Source organism: Pholcus phalangioides, unplaced genomic scaffold (assembly GCF_987345545.1).
Source record: "Pholcus phalangioides strain wild (caught in Gottingen) unplaced genomic scaffold, Ppha-v1.0 ptg000042l_1, whole genome shotgun sequence".
Lineage (NCBI taxonomy): Eukaryota > Metazoa > Arthropoda > Arachnida > Araneae > Pholcidae > Pholcus > Pholcus phalangioides.
This window is the reverse complement of record NW_028301628.1, coordinates 6,408,154-6,428,442: the sequence shown is the minus strand read 5'-3', so window position 1 is coordinate 6,428,442 and position 20,289 is coordinate 6,408,154. Positions and strand designations below refer to the sequence as shown.

The window sequence follows — 20,289 nt, the reverse complement described above, 5'->3', positions numbered from 1 at the left end:
ATAAATTTTTAAACTTTTCTCGGGATTTAACAAACCCCTTGCCAAGCCAATGGACACACAGGCATACATTTGGTAAGGTCAATGTTGTCCTTAGACCCCAATTTAGTGATCACAGTATTTTTTTAGTTACTGTGGCTACCCAGGATTTGTTAAGCCCTAATTTATCAGGGATGGACAAATTGCGGAAAAATCTAGGTGCTAGAAAATGTTTTTTAGGTGCCAAAAAAAATTTTTACCTGAAGGGAAAAGGTCCAAAATAACGCTTCTTTTGACTTCTTCAGGACACAGTGACTCTTTGATGACGGTAGATGTGTCACTATAAATTCCAAACATTTTGTGCTGCTCTCAGCCTATAATTTACTAACTACACAAAGAAAATTTCAGGTGCCAATATCAATTTTTTAGTCAACCTGATACACACCAGGGCTGGAAAAATCCCAGGTATCATATTAAAATATACGTTCGATTTCCATGAAATCATCAATAACCGTTTCTTTAACATGATGCTAGAAATAAACTAGAAAAATATGTACCTAAAAAACATTCAAAATTTTGTAAGCATTAAATAGCTGTTACAACGAAACACCTTAAATTCAGCAACGGGAAACATAATAAAAGTGGAATGTTAAAAATACTTAAAAGACCATTTCCATGATCACAAGATGACAACACGAGATACAGATTAAAAGATTACTGAATACACTCGGCAGAGTTATTTCGACAAATAAATTTACGACAGATCTCCATTCATATAACTAAAGAGATTCTCTTGTTATTAAACGATTTAGTAATCCCATTAACCCCACAGGGTAGTTTGGATGGCTTTAGTGAATGTCAACTACAGATTCGTACATTTGAATACTTTTAAAATACTTCATAACATTCTCGGCAAATGATTTTTTACACTGAAAAGCATTAGAATAACCACTTGCAACAAAAAAAATTCACACAGAATAAAAATGAATCATTCATCAACTAACGCTGATTAAAACAATGACTTACCAACACTTGACTTTATCGTTGCTTGTGACTAAACTAACTTTGACATTTCAGAAATGTTTGTAATCGATATAATGCATGCTAGTTTAAGCGAATATCCTAGCTGTATATTTCGGTGGACTCAAAAATATTAGGTCGATTCAGACGGAACAATAGGGAAGAAGAGTAAAAGAGTAAGTCATTTTTCACCCATTTTCTCTGAAACAAACAGGATTGAATCGCGACTCGAGAAGATCAGCAAAAAGCTTTAGTATGCATATACATTTCGCTTGCTATCAGAGCTCTAAACTAAGAACGTTTACAACCTATTTCCATCGCATAGAGCGACGGACTGTCTGTAAGTGTCAGCGGATCTGCTGAGAAGATTCGTCCTGAACACTTTGATTTAGGAGAAGAGCTTCTTCGTAACTCGGTGGCGGATTCTCCATGATGCTGCTGACGGGAGTAGAAGCAGCCAGGATGCTCACTTCGTGGCTCGAACTGGAGTCGTGAAGGTCTTGATCCATCATGAGATGAGTCATTTGAGCATGGTTGCCAATCACCGTGTCGTATGAGGGAGGTCTCGTAAGGTTGCTACAACTCCTGAGGGTAAAAAAAGGAAAATTGATTAACACAAAGAAATTGGACAGCGATTCATCTCATGCCAGATTCACCAATAATACCAGAGGTCTTATCAGCTTTTTCTTTTAGAGTCCTATTTTTGTGATAATAAGAGTTTAAAAATAAGAAAATCCCCTACGGACAATCCCCCCAAAACATTTCATGCAGCCGCTACTTAATTTTAGATTTATCAAATAACAATTTATTAAAATTTTCAAAATACCATTATGATTCTGGTTTTTATACGTCTTGGTCATGAGGAGGTCCGCAAATTATTTATCTCATTTCAGTACAGGTCTGGTCCATAGGTGTTAGAATGTCAAAGAGTATACCTACTGATTTAGACAACAACACTGCCCTCAAGATACATCGATACCCCAAAGCAGAATGTGGCAAAATCTGCGACGTACGTCGCAGAACAATTAGCGCTACTGCAGAACAATTTGGAAGAATTTTAAGAAAAAGTGCAAAAAAAACAAAACATGTATGAGGATTTTTACCACAGAACATTTCCAGTCAGCTGAGGGCTAGTCGCAGAACAGTTCTAAACATTCTGCTTTGAGGCATTGATACCTCTGCCAAAGATAACTCATTTCAGAATAAAAAGCCAAATCTTTCATTTTACATGAAACAGTTAAAAAAGTTTCAGATAGAGAAGTTAAGGTACACCTTGAAAAAGATTCTGGGGTGGACATGAATCAATCAGGCTCGGGTGACAGTAATTTTGATTACGATTGCCACTAAAATCCAGCTAACGGTGCAGCTGCTTTTTTTGTTAGCGGGTGCATTCATGTCAAAGAAAATGTCTGTTAGCTGAGGCAGAAAAATCACAAAAAAATAGTTTCACTTTAATTACAAAGCAAAAGCTTTCAGTATATTCAGTAGGAAAAAGAGTAAACTTAACGCCCAGGGCACCAGACCTCCCTCCCCTGGTTGCAGCCCCGCATACGCAAGAAGCCCGTTAAGAGTTGTTAAAGTTAACATCAGTCAATAGAACCGAATAGAGTGACACCTTTTTGTCTTTCCAAGTAGGATATACATATTTTTTATTGTCGATCTTGAACAGGTAGAAGCACAATTACTTAATTAAGCGAATTATTAACGTTTACTCATCCTTCCAAAAATTTCAGGTATCTGATTAAGCTATGTCGCTCAATGATCATGTAAGACTTGTAGGGAATCCGAGTGCATTGCTCATTGTCCTGAGACCAAGAGGCAGTTCGAGCTCACCTGTCACCCAGGTGCAAAGCTTCACAAGCCGCATGTGAAGATGATCCTGTTGGGAGGCTTAAAAAACTCTAGACTATAGGGTACTCTGGGATAAACCCGATTTTTTTTTTTATCCCTGCAAACCAATCTTTACCCAACAAAATACCCTTGACCATATGTCCTGCTTTTAAAGAAATTCTGTATTTTTTTGGTCCAAGATTGTTTCACCGTTTAATTATTTCGGATACCTTTTCCCCACATTGCGGCTCTTATTGGTTAGCTGTCATATTTTTCTTCCTTTTAGGGTTGAATTCTTCAATTAATCGCAAATCTCCAACATAAGAGTTGGGCTTCGTTATTGCCAAAATACCTACTCCAAGGTTTCCAGGACAGAAACTAGAGAAGTGCGAGGGGTTTCTGGTGCAAAGGAATCTGTGCAAGTGAGAATCCAAATTCTTTCATTGCCATTATTTGACCACTCCTGAAAAATTATTGGGGGGGGGGGGGGCACCAAAATGTGAACTGGCCCTGTGTGATAGAATTCATCCTTGTTTCTGGTGTTGCAGCCCTAGGCCAATACCTCCTACATAGCTATCACTTGATATCTTGGAGATATTGCCCAGGCCTCTGTTTTCCTCAGCATCTTCATTGTCAAGGTATGGCTCAAAAAGAGTGACAGCTTGTGGTATTTCGTGTGAATTTTTATTATAACGAAATTTTAAAAACTTATGTCTAAACAAAAGTCTAGGCAACCCCTCCCCCTTACAACCTGCTGCACCATACTCCTTGCTTAAGCCGCCCCTGACTTGTAGGGAAGCCGAGAGCATTGCTCATCGCCCTGGGACACTCATAATGGCCATAGATTCAACCCACATTTTTGTCATGCTCAGTGTATGAAGCTCTACTGTATGCATTAAAATCACAATTTTTTTTCTTCTCCATAAAACAAACACAATGTTTACATCAAATAACAGAAATCCTTATAAAATACTCGCCTCGAGATATCCAGTCCTGGGTAATGGAATTCCTACCAAAGAAAATACACACTTAAATAAATCGAAACATTAACAAATCCAAGATTATAACAAATAAACAACATGCTTCGACCTTCACATATGATTTCAACACGGGTAATCAAGGAGGAAATAAACTTTTATATGATATTATGAGAGCATTTACGTGGGGGGGGGGGATTTTGAGCAATGAGTGCTCAAGAAAATTAGACTTGAATGGGGGGAAAGGCGGCAAAACTTGTTTCGCTCATGGGCAGTAAAAAAAAAATCATAAAACTGTCTTTGCTGCAGAATGAGGGACTAGGTCAGTGAGTGACTGAAGGAGTTACTTACAGTTTGCAAGCATGTAAGTAACCAAAAGTGACTTGGAGAGCGAGGGACTTGGTCAGTGAGTGGTCAAAAGTGACGTATACTTTGTAACCAAAATAGTATGTGCAAGTATGTGAACAAAGAAAAGCGTGATCAAGAGAGCAAATGACCAGGCAAGGGAGCGATCAATAGAGTGACCTAAAGAATTTGCAAGCATGTAAATGACCAAAATTACCCTGGAAAACGTGGAACAGGTCAGTGAGTGGTAATAAGAGTGTAACTAAACGACCAATCTGACCAATGGAATGACAGAGAACATGCAAGCATGTGATCAACCTAAAGTGTGATGTCGAGAGTGTTTGAGCATGTGATGTCGAGAGTGTGTAAGCATCAGAGTGACCAAAGGAGTCTGTAAGCATTGGAGTGACCAAAAGTGTGACCAAAAAATAATGTGTGTAAGCATGGGAGAGACCAAACAAAGTGACAGTGTGTGCAAGCATAGGAGTGACCTAGAGATAGTAATCGCTGTGGCCTCCACATCCTGGAGCAAGACCCCTGGGCTGGGATCTTCTGCGGGGCCTCAGTCAGACTTTATATGGGCTCTTTTATAGTCAATTTATAATGTGAAAAGCAAAAAATTATAAGAATTGTCTCGGGCCCTGTCAGCCCAACCCTTGTGGGGGCCATGGCAATAGCATAATTGTCATGGAGGTCATAAGGTCATTGAGGAACCAATAGTGCTTAGAGAGCAATGTACCAAGAGAATGGACGACCAAGAGAGTGACCTAGAGAGCATGTGTGAGAGACACAAAGAGCGTGTAATAAGCATTGGAGTGACCTAGAGAGTGTGAACATGGGAGAGACCAAGAGTGCAAGCATGTGATTGACCAAAAAATAGTGTGTAAGCATGAGAGAGACCAAAAAAAGTGACAGTGCGCAATGGCCCCCACATAGGAGGGGGGGGCGCGACAGGACTCTAGCCCTACCCCGGGATGGTTATCATAATTTTTTTTACTTCTTTACGCTATAAATTAACTACAGAAGGGGTGTAGGGGCTCAGTGTAGGCACAGGAGCAACCAAAGAGAATTGTCTCGGGGCCCAAGGCTAGAGCCCTGTCAGCCCAATCCTTGTGGGGGGCCATGGCAATCGCGTAGGTCATTGAGCAACCAATAGTGCCTAGAGAGCAATGTACCAAGAGAATGGACGATCAAAATAGTGAACTAGAGAGCATGTGAGAGACACAAAGAGTGCATAATAAGCATAGGAGTGACCAAAAGAGTGATCTCAAGAGTGTGTAGGCACAGGAGCAACCAAAAGAGTGGCACAGACAGTGTGTGCGCATGGGAGAGATCGCGAGTGACCAAGAAAGTGTGCAAGCATGTGATGATGTGAGCGACGAGAAAGAGTGACACGGAGTACAAAACAAGAGCTCAAACTCACCCTGAGCAATGATCTCTGCCTCGTCAGGAACATGATCATGGTCTCCTTGCGAAGGTACAGGATAGTCTTTACGGCGACCATGAGCCCAGAGCTGATGAAAAGTGGGCCCACGAGCCACATGTGCGTCAAATTGGCGAAGACGCCGTCATTTTCGTCCAGGGCGAGGATCGTGATGACGGTCCCCACCGAGAACAACAATATCGACAGGGCGAAGTAACAATACGAGGCACCGCTGCATATCACTATCCTGTCGCCGTCGATCACAACATTCCTCGTGTTGGCGTCCTCCATTATCTATTTACACCACCACCAACAACTGTCATAACCTAATTAGTTAATCGACATCTCGCGCGTGAACACGGTTCGATTAATTTAAGAAGCCCCCGCGGGAGCTCTTTATTGACATCTCTCTTTCACTTTCTCACTATATAGCTTACTAGGCCAACTGACTTTCATATTGACTTCTCTCTCTCTCTCTTTCTATCTCCGCTGTGATCGTTGGCGATTAAATAATAATAATCGGTTGTTTTTTGGCGATCGAATTTCGCTTTTGACTGTGAACCTTCCTGTGATTCCGTGACACAGACGAGATTTTTTGTTGTTGTTGTCGTTTGGCGAGTTGAAAGAGACCGTGAGTTCCATAAAATGGAGCTTTTTCCCCGAATTGGCGAGAATTTTTTTTTTTTTTTGGCAATGTCGTGAAATGATTTGTTTATTTCAGAAAGTGTAGGAAGCGGTTTTTTTTTTTTTTTAATAACGCTGCGTGCGACGTGAATCGCCCAGCGCGACACGCCGTTCACTCCGCAAACAGGAAAATGTGGTACGACTGCTTTTTCCTGCAACACGCCTCTCACGCCAGCTCCTTTTTATTATCGGGTACGGTTGGCCGAACGCTTCTGGAGGAGTAGAGTCTTGCTCTAGAAGGTGTTGGTCGAGTGCAGTCGGTGGCCAGAGGTGGATTTACGGTTTCGCCGCCTGTGGGCTACACGCATTTTGCCGCCCATCTCCCGTTCTTGTTTAATTTCTTTTGACGACCCATTCTGAATGGTCATAGAGTAGGCTGTAACCATCTTGGCCATCACTCCGGTAAATATGCCTACTACTTCACCAAACACCAACTCTGGCCATATCGCTATAGTGCAATTTACTGCCATTTAGTGAGATGGGTTGGAAGTGAAGGCGCTGTCTATCGGTGGTCGCCTCGAGTTCGTTAGGGAAAATATCTTATCAATATCCTCAGGGGCGTCGGAACTGTTTCGAACCTGTGGGTGCCCGTCTTGAGATTCATATAGGAAATTTCGATTTTTGAATCAATTCTGTGGGTGCTCGAACCCGCTCTACAAACTTCCGTGGGTGCTCGAGCACCCACAGCACCCCCGGCTCCGACGCCACTGAATATCCTCCTCCCTTGGGTTCGAACCCGGGCCGGTAAATATGCCTGTCACTAATTCACACTGTCACTTTTTTCAGTCAATCCACGCTTGCTGACTCTTTTGGTCACTCCTATATGCTTGCAAGCGAGTGTAAGCACACCCAGATCTGGGTCAGTAATTACTGACCTGAATCCATGTTCTCTAAGTCACTCCAATGGCAATGCTCATACACTTTCTAGGTCACCTTAGGTCACTCCAATGGCAATGCTCATACACTTTCTAGGTCACCTTAGGTCACTCCAATGGCAATGCTCATACACTTTCTAGGTCACCTTAGGTCACTCCAATGGCAATGCTCATACACTTTCTAGGTCACCTTAGGTCACTCCAATACACGTACACTCTCTAGGTCACCTTAGGTCACTCCAATACTCATTCACTCTCTAGGTGACTCCACTGCTCATATACTCTCTAGGTCAGGGCCTACTAGGCAAATTTTCAAAAATCTCAACCAGATCCCATTTTGTGAGGCCCCCCTTTTCTCTTAAGGCCCCCGGGCCGTGCCCGGGTGGGCCCATGCCTTAAGACGACACTGCTCTAGGTCACTCGTTTGTCATTCAGATACTTGCACAAGCTAGATCAATCATTATCATTCATATCCTTGCCCGTACTCTTCTAGGTCCATAAGCGGAGATAGACTTGAAAGTCTGGGGGGGGGGGGCATGATGATGACGTCAATTCATATATACGCGGATACATTGGATCAGTATAGGCTTTAACTTTGACGCTGGAGGGGGGGGGGCTCCCCCCACATGCCCGAGATCTCGACAACGAGATAAGTCCAGTGGCAAAGTTCTGGCGTGTTCATTCATTCGTTATGTCTAGGTCACTCTTTTGGTCATTCATGGTCTTGTACACGCTCTAGGTCATTAGTTTCAGAAACTTTCTAGATCACTCTTTTGTGATTTTCACTTTCTATTAGGCATTCTGGGTCACTCTTTTGATCAGTCACATGCTAGTACGCACTCTGTTTCACTCTTTTGACTGACCTGCTCTCTAGCTTTCTAAATCACTCCTTTGGTCATTCACATGCTTGCACACGCTCTAGGTCACTCTTTTGCTCACTCACGTGCCCGCAGACTCCCTAGGTCACTCGTTTGGTCACTCAATGACATATGCTCTCGCTCTCTGGCAGAGGTGGATTTATGGCGGACTATAAAGGTTTCGCTGCTTTTCTCTCGGTCTATTAATTTTTTTGGTCACTTATTTCTCTAATTTGCCGCCCTTCCGAACTTACCCTAGACTATAGCCTGCTAAATACACCACTGCCGGCGACCGCGCCTATCTTTCTGTTCACACTTTTTTTGTTGCGTTTCCTTTCCCTTCTTTTCCGATCTCCCCGTCAAAAAGTCTCGCCGCAGATAGCAACAGGCCTACAACGGCATATACTATTCAATCATTAGACTTCATGCATAGTTATAGAAAATTTGATGGCAGAGGGCAGCACTACACACACAACAAACATTGCGCAGAACAAACTTTATGGAAGGTTCACTACACGCACACACATTCCAACATGCATCAATTCGTTAGAAGTTCCTCAGAGGAATATTGAGTATGTCTGATTTAGTAGTAGAGTCCACGACGTTTAATGTGATCGCATCGTTTTGATAACAATAACCGATTAATGATAACTATATCCGAAAAAAATCCCGTTTGCAAGTGCGATGACCATACATTCCATTTAGTCAAATGGGATGTGTGGTGAACCAGCAGACTATAGTTGGTGTTGGGTAAAACGTGAAACTCTGTTTTTCTTTCCCACTACATACAGTGGACGCTCGATTTTACGAACCTGCAATTTTTAAGAACACGCTCTTCTTTACGAACTATTTCTCTGTCCCGAACAGCTTGCCATAGAGCTAATGTTAAAATCCACGAACTCTCATTTCTATTAACTCCATATTTCACGAACTTTGTTTTCCTTCTGCTATTTTATTTCCGGTTGTTTTATTCTTCCAGCCGCCTCTGAATTCGTTGTATACTAATAAGTGAACTTCGATTCGTGCGTTATGCGTGTGTCGTAAGAGAAAATAGATGAGGGGATGGGGGGGGGGGTAGAGAGTCATGGGCGGAGATACGGAGATATGGGCGGAGATACAGCATCAAAGGTGAAGTCGACTGATCTAATGTATATATATGTATAGATGAATCAACATCATCATCTTGCCCCCCCCCCCCAGCAATAATGACCGTGCCCCCTCAGACTTTCAGACTTCCAAGTCTATCTCCACCTATGTAGAGAGTTCACTACATATTGTCATTACCAACATGCAGGTGTTTTCCTGCCAACTTCTATAGCAGAAAGCCACCACGCGAAGCTCGTGACGTCACTAAAATCGTCCATTCCACCTATAGCTATTGCAAAAAAAAGGTACAGATTTTGCATACGTCGGCCCGGTATATGGACAGGTGAAATGGACGACTTCTGTGACACATCAAAGCTTCACGCGGAGGCTTTCTGATAGAGAAGGCGTTGACACGTGCCAGGAAGAAGATTCGATTGTTGGCGCGGATGGCTATGAAGTGACTACTACTAAACCACACATGTACCTCGTTCATATTCCTCTGCGGAACCTCTAACGAATTGGTACATGCGGGAATGTGTGTGTACGTGTAGTGAAACCTGACGTAAAGTTTGTTTCTGTGTAATGCTTGTTATGTGTAGTGCTGCCATCTGCCACCAGTTTTTCCTTTTCGAACCCTGATCCTCGCGATGCGAGTCCGTCATTATGACCACTCGACCACCACAGCGGCGCTATGAAGTGACTGCATAATACACTCTTTGTGCATTCCCATTGGTTGAACCGAGGCCGCAACTAGATGCTTCGCCAGCAGGAGCAAGCACGCACTTTGGCACCCCCTTGTGATGTTAAAGAAGAGGTCAAAGCATACATGCTCAATTCATGGCCTGCTGGCCAAATGGGACGCTCGGTGTCACATGATGAGACCCACGAACTCAAAACTAAATTTGAAAAAATTGGACTAAGCGACGCATCACCAGATCATTTAAATGACCGGAGACACACTCAAATGACGCGTGGAACATTTCTAGATCCCACTAAAACATCATTTAAACAGCACGAGACTCATTTAAAGATCGCTAAAGTAACATGGGGCACATTTAAAATCATCCAAGTGATCCAAGGCAAATCTCAGATCACCAAAGTGGCTTGAGAGATATTTTTAGATCACTTGAGTGGCACATGACACATTCGCACTCCGATCTGTAGAACATTTCCAGATGGCTGAACTGACTTGCGGCACAACTCCAGATCACACTTAAATACCACTCAAGTAGCCGGTGACGCATTTAAAGATCGCTAAAGTAACCTGTGGCACATTTACAAATCAATTAAGTGATCCACAGCCAGGACCAATCATAGAAATTCTGGCACCTGAGGCGAATAATATTCAACTAAGATTCAACTATCTGAAAAAGGGTTTTCTTTCTTCACATCTATCATTTTAATACAGTGGTTCCTGAAGTGTTGGTCACGACCCTATACGGGGAAGGAATAGGGTGTACAATGGTGATTCAATATGTCGTGAGAGAATTTCTTAAATAAAAACGTTCTGATGAGACACCGGTTCTCGTCCCAACACCGAAGTTAAGAAACATCAGGCGCTGCTAGTACTTGGGTGAGTGACCACCTGGGAACACCGCGTTCTGTTGGGTCCTTGTTTTTCCTACTGATAGGAACAAATAATACTCATTCTCACTGCCAATGAGAAAAATGATTTTTTACAAAATGAAGAATCGCTGAAATTATCTCCGTTTATATGCATCAGATCTAAGAAAAGGAACTTCATGGCGTTGTTTTGAATTTCCGATCCCTCTTTTGTTCTTTTTCTCCACTCATTTTTCATTACTCCTTCACGTTATCGCCAACGGCCATACCATGTTGAATACACCGGTTCTCGTCCGATCACCGAAGTTAAGCAACATCGGGCGCTGCTAGTACTTGGGTGGGTGACCACCTGGGAACACCGCGTGCTGTTGGCTCCTTGTTTTTCCTGCTGATACGAACAAATAATACCACTGCTAATGAGAAAAATGATTTTTTACAAAATGAAGAATCGTTGAAATAATCTTCGTTTATATGCATCAGCTCTAAGAAAAGGAACTTCATGGCGTGGTATCGAATTTGCGATCCCTCTTTTGTTCTTTGTCTCCACTGATTTTTCCTTACTCCTTCACGTTATCGCCAACGGCCATGCCATGTTGAATACAACGGTTCTCGTCCGATCACCGAAGTTAAGCAACATCGGGCGTTGTTAGTACTTCGGTGGGTGACCACCTGGGAACACCGCGTGCTGTTGGCTCCTTGTTTTTCCTACTGATACAAACAATTAATACCACTGCTAATGAGAAAAATGATTTTTTACAAAATGCAAAATCGTTGAAATTATCTCCGTTTATATGCATCAGATCTAAGAAAAGGAACTTCATGGCGTGGTTTTGAATTTCCGATCCCTATTTTGTAATTTTTCTCCACTAATTTTTAATTAATCCTTCACGTTATCGCCAACGGCCATACCATGTTGAATACACCAGTTCTCGTCCGATCACCGAAGTTAAGCAACGTCGGGCGTTGCTAGTACTTGGGTGGGTGACCACCTGGGAACACCGCGTGCTGTTGACTCCTTGTTTTTCCTACTGAAAAGAACAAATAATACCACTGCCAATGAGAAAAATGAATTTTACAAAATGAAGAATCGTTGAAATTATCTCCGCTTATATGCATCAGGTCTAAGAAAGGGAACTTCATGGCGTGGTTTCGAATTTCCGGTCCCTCTTTTGTGCTTTTTCTCCACTAATTTTTAATTACTCCTTCACGTTATCGCCAACGGCCATACCATGTTGAATACACCAGTTCTCGTCCGATCACCGAAGTTAAGCAATATCGGGCGCTGCTAGTACTTGGGTGGGTGACCACCTGGGAACACCGCGTGCTGTTGACTCCTTGTTTTTCCTACTGATAAGAACAAATAATAAGAACTGCCAATGAGAAAAATGAATTTTACAAAATGAAGAATCGTTGAAATTATCTCCGTTTATATGCATCAGATCTAAGAAAAGGAACTTCATGGCGTTGTTTTGAATTTCCGATCCCTCTTTTGTTCTTTTTCTCCACTCATTTTTCATTACTCCTTCACGTTATCGCCAACGGCCATACCTTGTTGAATACACCGGTTCTCGTCCGATCACTGAAGTTAAGCAACATCGGGCGCTGCTAGTACTTGGGTGGGTGACCACCTGGGAACACCGCGTGCTGTTGGCTCCTTGTTTTCCGCACTGATAAAAACAAATAATACCACTGCCAATGAGAAAAAGGAATTTTACAAAATGAAGAATCGTTGAAACTATCTCCGTTTATATGCATCAGATCTAAGAAAAGGAACTTCATGGCGTGGTTTCGAAATTCCGATCCCTATTTTGTAATTTTTCTCCACTAATTTTTAATTAATCCTTCACGTTATCGCCAACGGCCATACCATGTTGAATACACCGGTTCCCGTCCGATCACCGAAGTTAAGCAACATCGGGCGCTGCTAGTACTTGGGTGGGTGACCACCTGGGAACACCGCGTGCTGTTGGCCCCTTGTTTTCCGCACTGATAAGAACAAATAATACCAATGAGAAAAATGAATTTTACAAAATGAAGAATCGTTGAAATAATCTTCGTTTATATGCATCAGCTCTAAGAAAAGGAACTTCATGGCGTGGTATCGAATTAGCGATCCCTCTTTTGTTCTTTGTCTCCACTGATTTTTCCTTACTCCTTCACGTTATCGCCAACGGCCATGCCATGTTGAATACAACAGTTCTCGTCCGATCACCGAAGTTAAGCAACATCGGGCGTTGTTAGTACTTCGGTGGGTGACCACCTGGGAACACCGCGTGCTGTTGGCTCCTTGTTTTCCCTACTAATAAGAACAAATAATACCACTTCCAATGAGAAAAATGAATTTTACAAAATGAAGAATCGTTGAAATTATCTCCGTTTATATGCATCAGCTCTAAGAAAAGGAACTTCATGGCGTGGTTTCGAATTTCCGGTCCCTCTTTTGTTCTTTTTCTCCACTGATTTTTCCTTACTCCTTCACGTGATCGCCAACGGCCATACCATGTTGAATACACCGGTTCTCTACCGATCACCGAAGTTAAGCAACATCGGACGCTGCTAGTACTTGGGTGGGTGACCACCTGGGAACACCACGTGCTGTTGGCTCCTTGTTTTTCCTACTGATACAAACAATTAATACCACTGCTAATGAGAAAAATGAATTTTACAAAATGAAGAATCGTTGAAATTATGTCCGTTTATATGCATCAGCTCTAAGAAAAGAAACTTCATGGCGTGGTTTTGAATTTCCGATCCCTATTTTGTAATTTTTCTCCACTAATTTTTAATTACTCCTTCACGTTATCGCCAACGGCCATACCATGTTGAATACACCGGTTCCCGTCCGATCACCGAAGTTAAGCAACATCGGGCGCTGCTAGTACTTGGGTGGGTGACCACCTGGGAACACCACGTGCTGTTGGCCCCTTGTTTTCCGCACTGATAAGAACAAATAATACCACTGCCAATGAGAAAAATGAATTTTACAAAATGAAGAATCGTTGAAATTATCTCCGTTTATATGCATCAGATCTAAGAAAAGGAACTTCATGGCAAGGTTTTGAATTTCCAATCCCTATTTTGTAATTTTTCTCCACTGATTTTTAATTACTCCTTCACGTGATCGCCAACGGCCATACCATGTTGAATACACCGGTTCTCGTCCGATCACCGAAGTTAAGCAACATCGGGCGCTGCTAGTACTTGGGTGGGTGACCACTTGGGAACACCGCGTGCTGTTGGCTTCTTGTTTTTCCTGCTGATACGAACAAATAATACCACTGCTAATGAGAAAAATGATTTTTTACAAAATGAAGAATCGTTGAAATTATCTCCGTTTATATGCATCAGCTATAAGAAAAGGAACTTCATGGCGTGGTTTCGAATTTCCGGTCCCTCTTTCGTTCTTTTTCTCCACTGATTTTTCCTTACTCCTTCACGTTATCGCCAACGGCCATACCATGTCGAATACACCGGTTCTCGTCCGATCACCGAAGTTAAGCAACATCGGGCGCTGCTAGTACTTGGGTGGGTGACCACCTGGGAACACCGCGTGCTGTTGGCTCCTTGTTTTTCCTGCTGATACGAACAAATAATACCACAGCTAATCAGAAAAATGATTTTTTACAAAATGAAGAATCGTTGAAATTATCTCCGTTTATATGCATCAGATCTAGGAAAAGAAACTTCATGGCGTGGTTTTGAATTTCCAATCCCTATTTTGTAATTTTTCTCCACTGATTTTTAATTACTCCTTCACGTGATCGCCAACGGCCATACTATGTTGAATACACCGGCTCTCGTCCGATCACCGAAGTTAAGCAACATCGGGCGCTGCTAGTACTTGGATGGGTGAACGCCTGGGAACACCGCGTGCTGTTGGCTCTTTGTTTTTCCTGCTGATACGCACAAATAATACCACTGCTAATGAGAAAAATTATTTTTTACAAAATGAAGAATCGTTGAAATTATCTCCATTTATATGCATCAGCTCTAAGAAAAGGAACTTCATGGCGTGGTTTCGAATTTCCGGTCCCTCTTTTGTTGTTTTTCTCCACTGATTTTTCCTTACTCCTTCACGTTATCGCCAACGGCCATACCATGTTGAATACACCGGTTCCCGTCCGACCACCGAAGTTAAGCAACATCGGGCGCTGCTAGTACTTGGGTGGGTGACCACCTGGGAACACCGCGTGCTGTTGGCCCCTTGTTTTCCGCACTGATAAGAACAAATAATACCACTGCCAATGAGAAAAATGAATTTTACAAAATGAAGAATCGTTGAAATTATCTCCGTTTATATGCATCAGATCTAAGAAAAGAAACTTCATGGCGTGGTTTTGAATTTCCAATCCCTATTTTGTAATTTTTCTCCACTGATTTTTAATTACTCCTTCACGTGATCGCCAACGGCCATACCATGTTGAATACACCGGCTCTCGTCCGATCACCGAAGTTAAGCAACATCGGGCGCTGCTAGTATTTGGATGGGTGACCACCTGGGAACACCGCGTGCTGTTGGCTCTTTGTTTTTCCTGCTGATACGCACAAATAATACCACTGCTAATGAGAAAAATTATTTTTTACAAAATGAAGAATCGTTGAAATTATCTCCGTTTATATGCATCAGCTCTAAGAAAAGGAACTTCATGGCGTGGTTTCGAATTTCCGGTCCCTCTTTTGTTGTTTTTCTCCACTGATTTTTCCTTACTCCTTCACGTTATCGCCAACGGCCATACCATGTTGAATACACCGGTTCTCGTCCGATCACCGAAGTTAAGCAACATCGGGCGCTGCTAGTACTTGGGTGGGTGACCACCTGGGAACACTGCGTGCTGTTGGCTCCTTGTTTTTCCTGCTGATACGAACAAATAATACCACTGCCAATGAGAAAAATGATTTTTTAGAAAATGAAGAATCGTTGTAATTATCTCCGTTTATATGCATCAGCTCTAAGAAAAGGAACTTCATGGCGTGGTTTCGAATTTCCGGTCCCTCTTTTGTTCATTTTCTCCACTGATTATTCCTTACTCCTTCACGTTATCGCCAACGGCCATACCATGTTGAATACACCGGTTCTCGTCCGATCACCGAAGTTAAGCAACATCGGGCGCTGCTAGTACTTGGGTGGGTGACCACCTGGGAACACTGCGTGCTGTTGGCTCCTTGTTTTTCCTGCTGATACGAACAAATAATACCACTGCCAATGAGAAAAATGATTTTTTAGAAAATGAAGAATCGTTGAAATTATCTCTGTTTATATGCATCAGCTCTAAGAAAAGGAAGTTCATGGCGTGGTTTCGAATTTCCCGTCCCTCATTTGTTCTTTTTCTCCACTGATTTTTCCTTACTCCTTCACGTTATGGCCAACGGCCATACCATGTTGAATACACCGGTTCTCGTCCGATCACCGAAGTTAAGCAACATCGGGCGCTGCTAGTACTTGGGTGGGTGACCACCTGGGAACACTGCGTGCTGTTGGCTCCTTGTTTTTCCTGCTGATACGAACAAATAATACCACTGCTAATGAGAAAAATTATTTTTTACAAAATGAAGAATCGTTGAAATTATGTCCGTTTATATGCATCAGCTCTAAGAAAAGGAACTTCATGGCGTGGTTTCGAATTTCCCGTCCCTCATTTGTTCTTTTTCTCCACTGATTTTTCCTTACTCCTTCACGTTATGGCCAACGGCCATACCATGTTGAATACACCGGTTCTCGTCCGATCACCGAAGTTAAGCAACATCGGGCGCTGCTAGTACTTGGGTGGGTGACCACCTGGGAACACTGCGTGCTGTTGGCTCCTTGTTTTTCCTGCTGATACCAACAAATTATACCACTGCTAATGAGAAAAATTATTTTTTACAAAATGAAGAATCGTTGAAATTATCTCCGTTTATATGCATCAGCTCTAAGAAAAGGAACTTCATGGCGTGGTTTCGAATTTTCGGTCCCTCTTTTGTTCTTTTTCTCCACTGATTTTTCCTTACTCCTTCACATAATCGCCAACGGCCATACCATGTTGAATACACCGGTTCTCGTCCGATCACCGAAGATAAGCAACATCGGGCGCTGCTAGTACTCGGGTGGGTGACCACTTGGGAACACCGCGTGCTGTAGGCTCCTTGTTTTTCCTGCTCATACGAACAAATAATACCACTGCCAATGAGAAAAATGAATTTTACAAAATGAAGAATCGTTGAAATAATCTTCGTTTATATGCATCAGCTCTAAGAAAAGGAACTTCGTGGCGTGGTTTCGAATTTTAGGTCCCTCTTTTGTTCTTTTTCTCCACTAATTTTTCCTTACTCCTTCACGTGATCGCCAACGGCCATACCATGTTGAATACACCGGTTCTCGTCCGATCACCGAAGTTAAGCAACATCGGGCGCTGCTAGTACTTGGGTGGGTGACCACATGGGAACACCGCGTGCTGTTGGCTCCTTGTTTTCCCTACTGATAAAAACAAATAATAGCACTGCCAATGAGAAAAATGATTTTTTACAAAATGAAGAATCGTTGAAATTATCTCCGTTTATATGCATCAGCTCTAAGAAAAGGAACTTCGTCGCGTGGTTTCGAATTTCCGGTCCCTCTTTTGTTCATTTTCTCCACTGATTTTTCCTTACTCCTTCACGTTATCGCCAACGGCCATACCATGTTGAATACACCGGTTCTCGTCCGATCACCGAAGATAAGCAACATCGGGCGCTGCTAGTACTCGGGTGGGTGACCACTTGGGAACACCGCGTGCTGTTGGTTAATTGTTTTCCCTACTGATAAGAACAAATAATACCACTGCTAATGAGAAAAATGATTTTTTACAAAATGAAGAATCGTTGAAATTATCTCCGTTTATATGCATCAGCTCTAAGAAAAGGAACTTCATGGCGTGGTTTCGAATTTCCGATACCTCTTTTGTTCTTTGTCTCCACTGATTTTACCTTACTCCTTTACGCTATCGCCAACGGCCATACCATGTTGAATACACCGGTTCTCGTCCGATCACCGAAGTTAAGCAATATCGGGCGCTGCTAGTACTTGGGTGGGTGACCACCTGGGAACACCGCGTGCTGTTGGTTCTTTGTTTTCCGCACTGATAAGAACAAATAATACCACTGCGAATGAGAAAAATGAATTTTACAAAATCAAGAATCGTTGAAATAATCTTCACTTATATGCATCAGCTCTAAGAAAAGGAACTTCATGGCGTGGTTTCGAATTTCCGATATCTCTTTTGTTCTTTGTCTCCACTGATTTTTCCTTACTCCTTCACGTTATCGCCAACGGCCATACCATGTTCAATACACCGGTTCTCGTCCGATCACCGAAGTTAAGCAACATCGGGCGCTGCTAGTACTTGGGTGGGTGACTACCTGGGAACACCGCGTGCTGTTGGCTCCTTGTTTTTCCTGCTGATACGAACAAATAATACCACTGCTAATGAGAAAAATGATTTTTTACAAGATGAAGAATCGTACAAATAAACTTCGTTTATATGCATCAGCTCTAAGAAAAGGAACTTCGTGGCGTGGTTTCGAATTTTCGGTCCCTCTTTTGTTCTTTTTCTCCACTGATTTTTCCTTACTCCTTCACGTTATCGCCAACGGCCATACTATGTTGAATACACCGGTTCTCGTCCGATCACCGAAGTTAAGCAACATCGGGCGCTGCTAGTACTTGGGTGGGTGACCACCTGGGAACACTGCGTGCTGTTGCCTCCTTGTTTTTCCTGCTGATACGAACAAATAATACCACTGCGAATGAGAAAAATGAATTTTACAAAATCAAGAATCGTTGAAATAATCTTCACTTATATGCATCAGCTCTAAGAAAAGGAACTTCATGGCGTGGTTTCGAATTTCCGATATCTCTTTTGTTCTTTGTCTCCACTGATTTTTCCTTACTCCTTCACGTTATCGCCAACGGCCATACCATGTTCAATACACCGGTTCTCGTCCGATCACCGAAGTTAAGCAACATCGGGCGCTGCTAGTACTTGGGTGGGTGACTACCTGGGAACACCGCGTGCTGTTGGCTCCTTGTTTTTCCTGCTGATACGAACAAATAATACCACTGCTAATGAGAAAAATGATTTTTTACAAGATGAAGAATCGTACAAATAAACTTCGTTTATATGCATCAGCTCTAAGAAAAGGAACTTCGTGGCGTGGTTTCGAATTTTCGGTCCCTCTTTTGTTCTTTTTCTCCACTGATTTTTCCTTACTCCTTCACGTTATCGCCAACGGCCATACCACGTTGAATACACCGGTTCTCGTCCGATCACCGAAGTTAAGCAACATCGGGCGCTGCTAGTACTTGGGTGGGTGACCACCTGGGAACACCTCGTGCTGTTGGCTCCTTGTTTTCCGCACTGATAAGAACAAATAATACCACTGCGAATGAGAAAAATGAATTTTACAAAATCAAGAATCGTTGAAATAATCTTCACTTATATGCATCAGCTCTAAGAAAAGGAACTTCATGGCGTGGTTTCGAATTTCCGATACCTCTTTTGTTCTTTGTCTCCACTGATTTTTCCTTACTCCTTCACGTTATCGCCAACGGCCATACCATGTTCAATACAACGGTTCTTGTCCGATCACCGAAGTTAAGCAACATCGGGCGCTGCTAGTACTTGGGTGGGTGCCCACATGGGAACACCGCGTGCTGTTGGCTCCTTGTTTTCCCTCCTGATACGAACAAATAATACCACTGCTAATGAGAAAAATGATCTTTTACAAAATGAAAAATCGTTGAAATTATCTCCGTTTATATGCATCAGATCTAAGAAAAGGAACTTCATATCGTGGTTTCGAATTTCCGATCCCTATTTTGTAATTTTTCTCCACTAATTTTTAATTACTCCTTCATGTTATCGCCAACGGCCATACCATGTGAATACACCGGTACTCATCCCATCACCGAAGTTAAGCAACATTGGGCGCTGCTAGTACTCGGGTTGGTGACCACTTGGGAACACCGCGTGCTGTTGGCTTCTTGTTTTTCCTGCTGATACGAACAAATAATACCACTGCTAATGAGAAAAATGATTTTTTACAAAATGAAGAATCGTTGAAATTATGTCCGTTTATATGCATCAGCTCTAAGAAAAGGAACTTCATGGCGTGGTTTCGAACTTCCCGTCCCTCATTTGTTCTTTTTCTCCACTGATTTTTCCTTACTCCTTCACGTTATGGCCAACGGCCATACCATGTTGAATACACCGGTTCTCGTCCGATCACCGAAGTTAAGCAACATCGGGCGCTGCTAGTACTTGGGTGGGTGACCACCTGGGAACACTGCGTGCTGTTGGCTCCTTATTTTTCCTGCTGATACCAACAAATTATACCACTGCTAATGAGAAAAATTATTTTTTACAAGATGAAGAATCGTACAAATAAACTTCGTTTATATGAATCAGCTCTAAGAAAAGGAACTTCGTGGCGTGGTTTCGAATTTTCGGTCCCTCTTTTGTTCTTTTTCTCCACTGATTTTTCCTTACTCCTTCACGTTATCGCCAACGGCCATACTATGTTGAATACACCGGTTCTCGTCCGATCACCGAAGTTAAGCAACATCGGGCGCTGCTAGTACTTGGGTGGGTGACCACCTGGGAACACTGCGTGCTGTTGCCTCCTTGTTTTTCCTGCTG

The 20,289-nt window shown here is 42.6% G+C and overlaps 1 protein-coding gene, 27 non-coding genes and 3 pseudogenes across 28 annotated transcripts; 30 read left to right on the top strand and 1 right to left on the bottom strand.

Moving 5' to 3' along the window:
- Positions 1–586: 586 nt before the first annotated feature.
- Positions 587–6,065, bottom strand: LOC149064376 (uncharacterized). Its single transcript, XM_089254660.1, has 3 exons — positions 5,572–6,065; positions 3,804–3,835; positions 587–1,581 (listed from the first exon to the last, which is right to left on the bottom strand). The coding sequence occupies exons 1-3, from the start codon at positions 5,860–5,862 to the stop codon at positions 1,344–1,346; spliced, it is 561 nt and encodes a 186-aa protein (XP_089110786.1). The 5' UTR covers positions 5,863–6,065; the 3' UTR covers positions 587–1,343.
- A 4,826-nt stretch (positions 6,066–10,891) lies between these two features.
- On the top strand, positions 10,892–11,010 carry LOC149064375 (5S ribosomal RNA). Its single transcript, XR_016196075.1, has one exon. It is a non-coding gene; the product is annotated as a 5S ribosomal RNA (ribosomal RNA).
- Positions 11,011–11,211: 201 nt separating this feature from the next.
- On the top strand, positions 11,212–11,330 carry LOC149064374 (5S ribosomal RNA). The gene has a single exon (XR_016195936.1). It is a non-coding gene; the product is annotated as a 5S ribosomal RNA (ribosomal RNA).
- A 201-nt stretch (positions 11,331–11,531) lies between these two features.
- LOC149064373 (5S ribosomal RNA) lies at positions 11,532–11,650 on the top strand. Its single transcript, XR_016195998.1, has one exon. It is a non-coding gene; the product is annotated as a 5S ribosomal RNA (ribosomal RNA).
- Positions 11,651–11,850: 200 nt separating this feature from the next.
- Positions 11,851–11,969, top strand: LOC149064372 (5S ribosomal RNA). Its single transcript, XR_016196048.1, has one exon. It is a non-coding gene; the product is annotated as a 5S ribosomal RNA (ribosomal RNA).
- Positions 11,970–12,170: 201 nt separating this feature from the next.
- LOC149064371 (5S ribosomal RNA) lies at positions 12,171–12,289 on the top strand. The gene has a single exon (XR_016195888.1). It is a non-coding gene; the product is annotated as a 5S ribosomal RNA (ribosomal RNA).
- A 200-nt stretch (positions 12,290–12,489) lies between these two features.
- On the top strand, positions 12,490–12,608 carry LOC149064370 (5S ribosomal RNA). The gene has a single exon (XR_016196084.1). It is a non-coding gene; the product is annotated as a 5S ribosomal RNA (ribosomal RNA).
- Positions 12,609–12,802: 194 nt separating this feature from the next.
- Positions 12,803–12,921, top strand: LOC149064369 (5S ribosomal RNA). The gene has a single exon (XR_016196043.1). It is a non-coding gene; the product is annotated as a 5S ribosomal RNA (ribosomal RNA).
- A 200-nt stretch (positions 12,922–13,121) lies between these two features.
- LOC149064368 (5S ribosomal RNA) lies at positions 13,122–13,240 on the top strand. The gene has a single exon (XR_016195969.1). It is a non-coding gene; the product is annotated as a 5S ribosomal RNA (ribosomal RNA).
- A 200-nt stretch (positions 13,241–13,440) lies between these two features.
- LOC149064367 (5S ribosomal RNA) lies at positions 13,441–13,559 on the top strand. The gene has a single exon (XR_016196071.1). It is a non-coding gene; the product is annotated as a 5S ribosomal RNA (ribosomal RNA).
- Positions 13,560–13,759: 200 nt separating this feature from the next.
- On the top strand, positions 13,760–13,878 carry LOC149064366 (5S ribosomal RNA). The gene has a single exon (XR_016195785.1). It is a non-coding gene; the product is annotated as a 5S ribosomal RNA (ribosomal RNA).
- A 201-nt stretch (positions 13,879–14,079) lies between these two features.
- On the top strand, positions 14,080–14,198 carry LOC149064365 (5S ribosomal RNA). The gene has a single exon (XR_016195886.1). It is a non-coding gene; the product is annotated as a 5S ribosomal RNA (ribosomal RNA).
- A 201-nt stretch (positions 14,199–14,399) lies between these two features.
- LOC149064364 (5S ribosomal RNA) lies at positions 14,400–14,518 on the top strand (annotated as a pseudogene).
- Positions 14,519–14,719: 201 nt separating this feature from the next.
- Positions 14,720–14,838, top strand: LOC149064363 (5S ribosomal RNA). Its single transcript, XR_016195829.1, has one exon. It is a non-coding gene; the product is annotated as a 5S ribosomal RNA (ribosomal RNA).
- Positions 14,839–15,038: 200 nt separating this feature from the next.
- Positions 15,039–15,157, top strand: LOC149064362 (5S ribosomal RNA). The gene has a single exon (XR_016195990.1). It is a non-coding gene; the product is annotated as a 5S ribosomal RNA (ribosomal RNA).
- A 201-nt stretch (positions 15,158–15,358) lies between these two features.
- LOC149064361 (5S ribosomal RNA) lies at positions 15,359–15,477 on the top strand. Its single transcript, XR_016195885.1, has one exon. It is a non-coding gene; the product is annotated as a 5S ribosomal RNA (ribosomal RNA).
- A 201-nt stretch (positions 15,478–15,678) lies between these two features.
- Positions 15,679–15,797, top strand: LOC149064360 (5S ribosomal RNA). The gene has a single exon (XR_016195874.1). It is a non-coding gene; the product is annotated as a 5S ribosomal RNA (ribosomal RNA).
- Positions 15,798–15,998: 201 nt separating this feature from the next.
- Positions 15,999–16,117, top strand: LOC149064359 (5S ribosomal RNA). The gene has a single exon (XR_016195862.1). It is a non-coding gene; the product is annotated as a 5S ribosomal RNA (ribosomal RNA).
- A 201-nt stretch (positions 16,118–16,318) lies between these two features.
- On the top strand, positions 16,319–16,437 carry LOC149064358 (5S ribosomal RNA). The gene has a single exon (XR_016195851.1). It is a non-coding gene; the product is annotated as a 5S ribosomal RNA (ribosomal RNA).
- A 201-nt stretch (positions 16,438–16,638) lies between these two features.
- Positions 16,639–16,757, top strand: LOC149064357 (5S ribosomal RNA). The gene has a single exon (XR_016195981.1). It is a non-coding gene; the product is annotated as a 5S ribosomal RNA (ribosomal RNA).
- Positions 16,758–16,957: 200 nt separating this feature from the next.
- Positions 16,958–17,076, top strand: LOC149064356 (5S ribosomal RNA). The gene has a single exon (XR_016195781.1). It is a non-coding gene; the product is annotated as a 5S ribosomal RNA (ribosomal RNA).
- A 201-nt stretch (positions 17,077–17,277) lies between these two features.
- Positions 17,278–17,396, top strand: LOC149064355 (5S ribosomal RNA). The gene has a single exon (XR_016195956.1). It is a non-coding gene; the product is annotated as a 5S ribosomal RNA (ribosomal RNA).
- Positions 17,397–17,597: 201 nt separating this feature from the next.
- Positions 17,598–17,716, top strand: LOC149064354 (5S ribosomal RNA). The gene has a single exon (XR_016195900.1). It is a non-coding gene; the product is annotated as a 5S ribosomal RNA (ribosomal RNA).
- Positions 17,717–17,916: 200 nt separating this feature from the next.
- On the top strand, positions 17,917–18,035 carry LOC149064353 (5S ribosomal RNA). The gene has a single exon (XR_016196033.1). It is a non-coding gene; the product is annotated as a 5S ribosomal RNA (ribosomal RNA).
- A 201-nt stretch (positions 18,036–18,236) lies between these two features.
- LOC149064352 (5S ribosomal RNA) lies at positions 18,237–18,355 on the top strand. Its single transcript, XR_016195977.1, has one exon. It is a non-coding gene; the product is annotated as a 5S ribosomal RNA (ribosomal RNA).
- A 200-nt stretch (positions 18,356–18,555) lies between these two features.
- LOC149064351 (5S ribosomal RNA) lies at positions 18,556–18,674 on the top strand. Its single transcript, XR_016196032.1, has one exon. It is a non-coding gene; the product is annotated as a 5S ribosomal RNA (ribosomal RNA).
- A 201-nt stretch (positions 18,675–18,875) lies between these two features.
- LOC149064350 (5S ribosomal RNA) lies at positions 18,876–18,994 on the top strand. The gene has a single exon (XR_016195859.1). It is a non-coding gene; the product is annotated as a 5S ribosomal RNA (ribosomal RNA).
- A 200-nt stretch (positions 18,995–19,194) lies between these two features.
- Positions 19,195–19,313, top strand: LOC149064349 (5S ribosomal RNA; annotated as a pseudogene).
- A 201-nt stretch (positions 19,314–19,514) lies between these two features.
- Positions 19,515–19,632, top strand: LOC149064348 (5S ribosomal RNA; annotated as a pseudogene).
- A 201-nt stretch (positions 19,633–19,833) lies between these two features.
- LOC149064347 (5S ribosomal RNA) lies at positions 19,834–19,952 on the top strand. Its single transcript, XR_016195840.1, has one exon. It is a non-coding gene; the product is annotated as a 5S ribosomal RNA (ribosomal RNA).
- A 201-nt stretch (positions 19,953–20,153) lies between these two features.
- Positions 20,154–20,272, top strand: LOC149064346 (5S ribosomal RNA). Its single transcript, XR_016195976.1, has one exon. It is a non-coding gene; the product is annotated as a 5S ribosomal RNA (ribosomal RNA).
- The last annotated feature ends 17 nt before the right edge of the window (positions 20,273–20,289 follow it).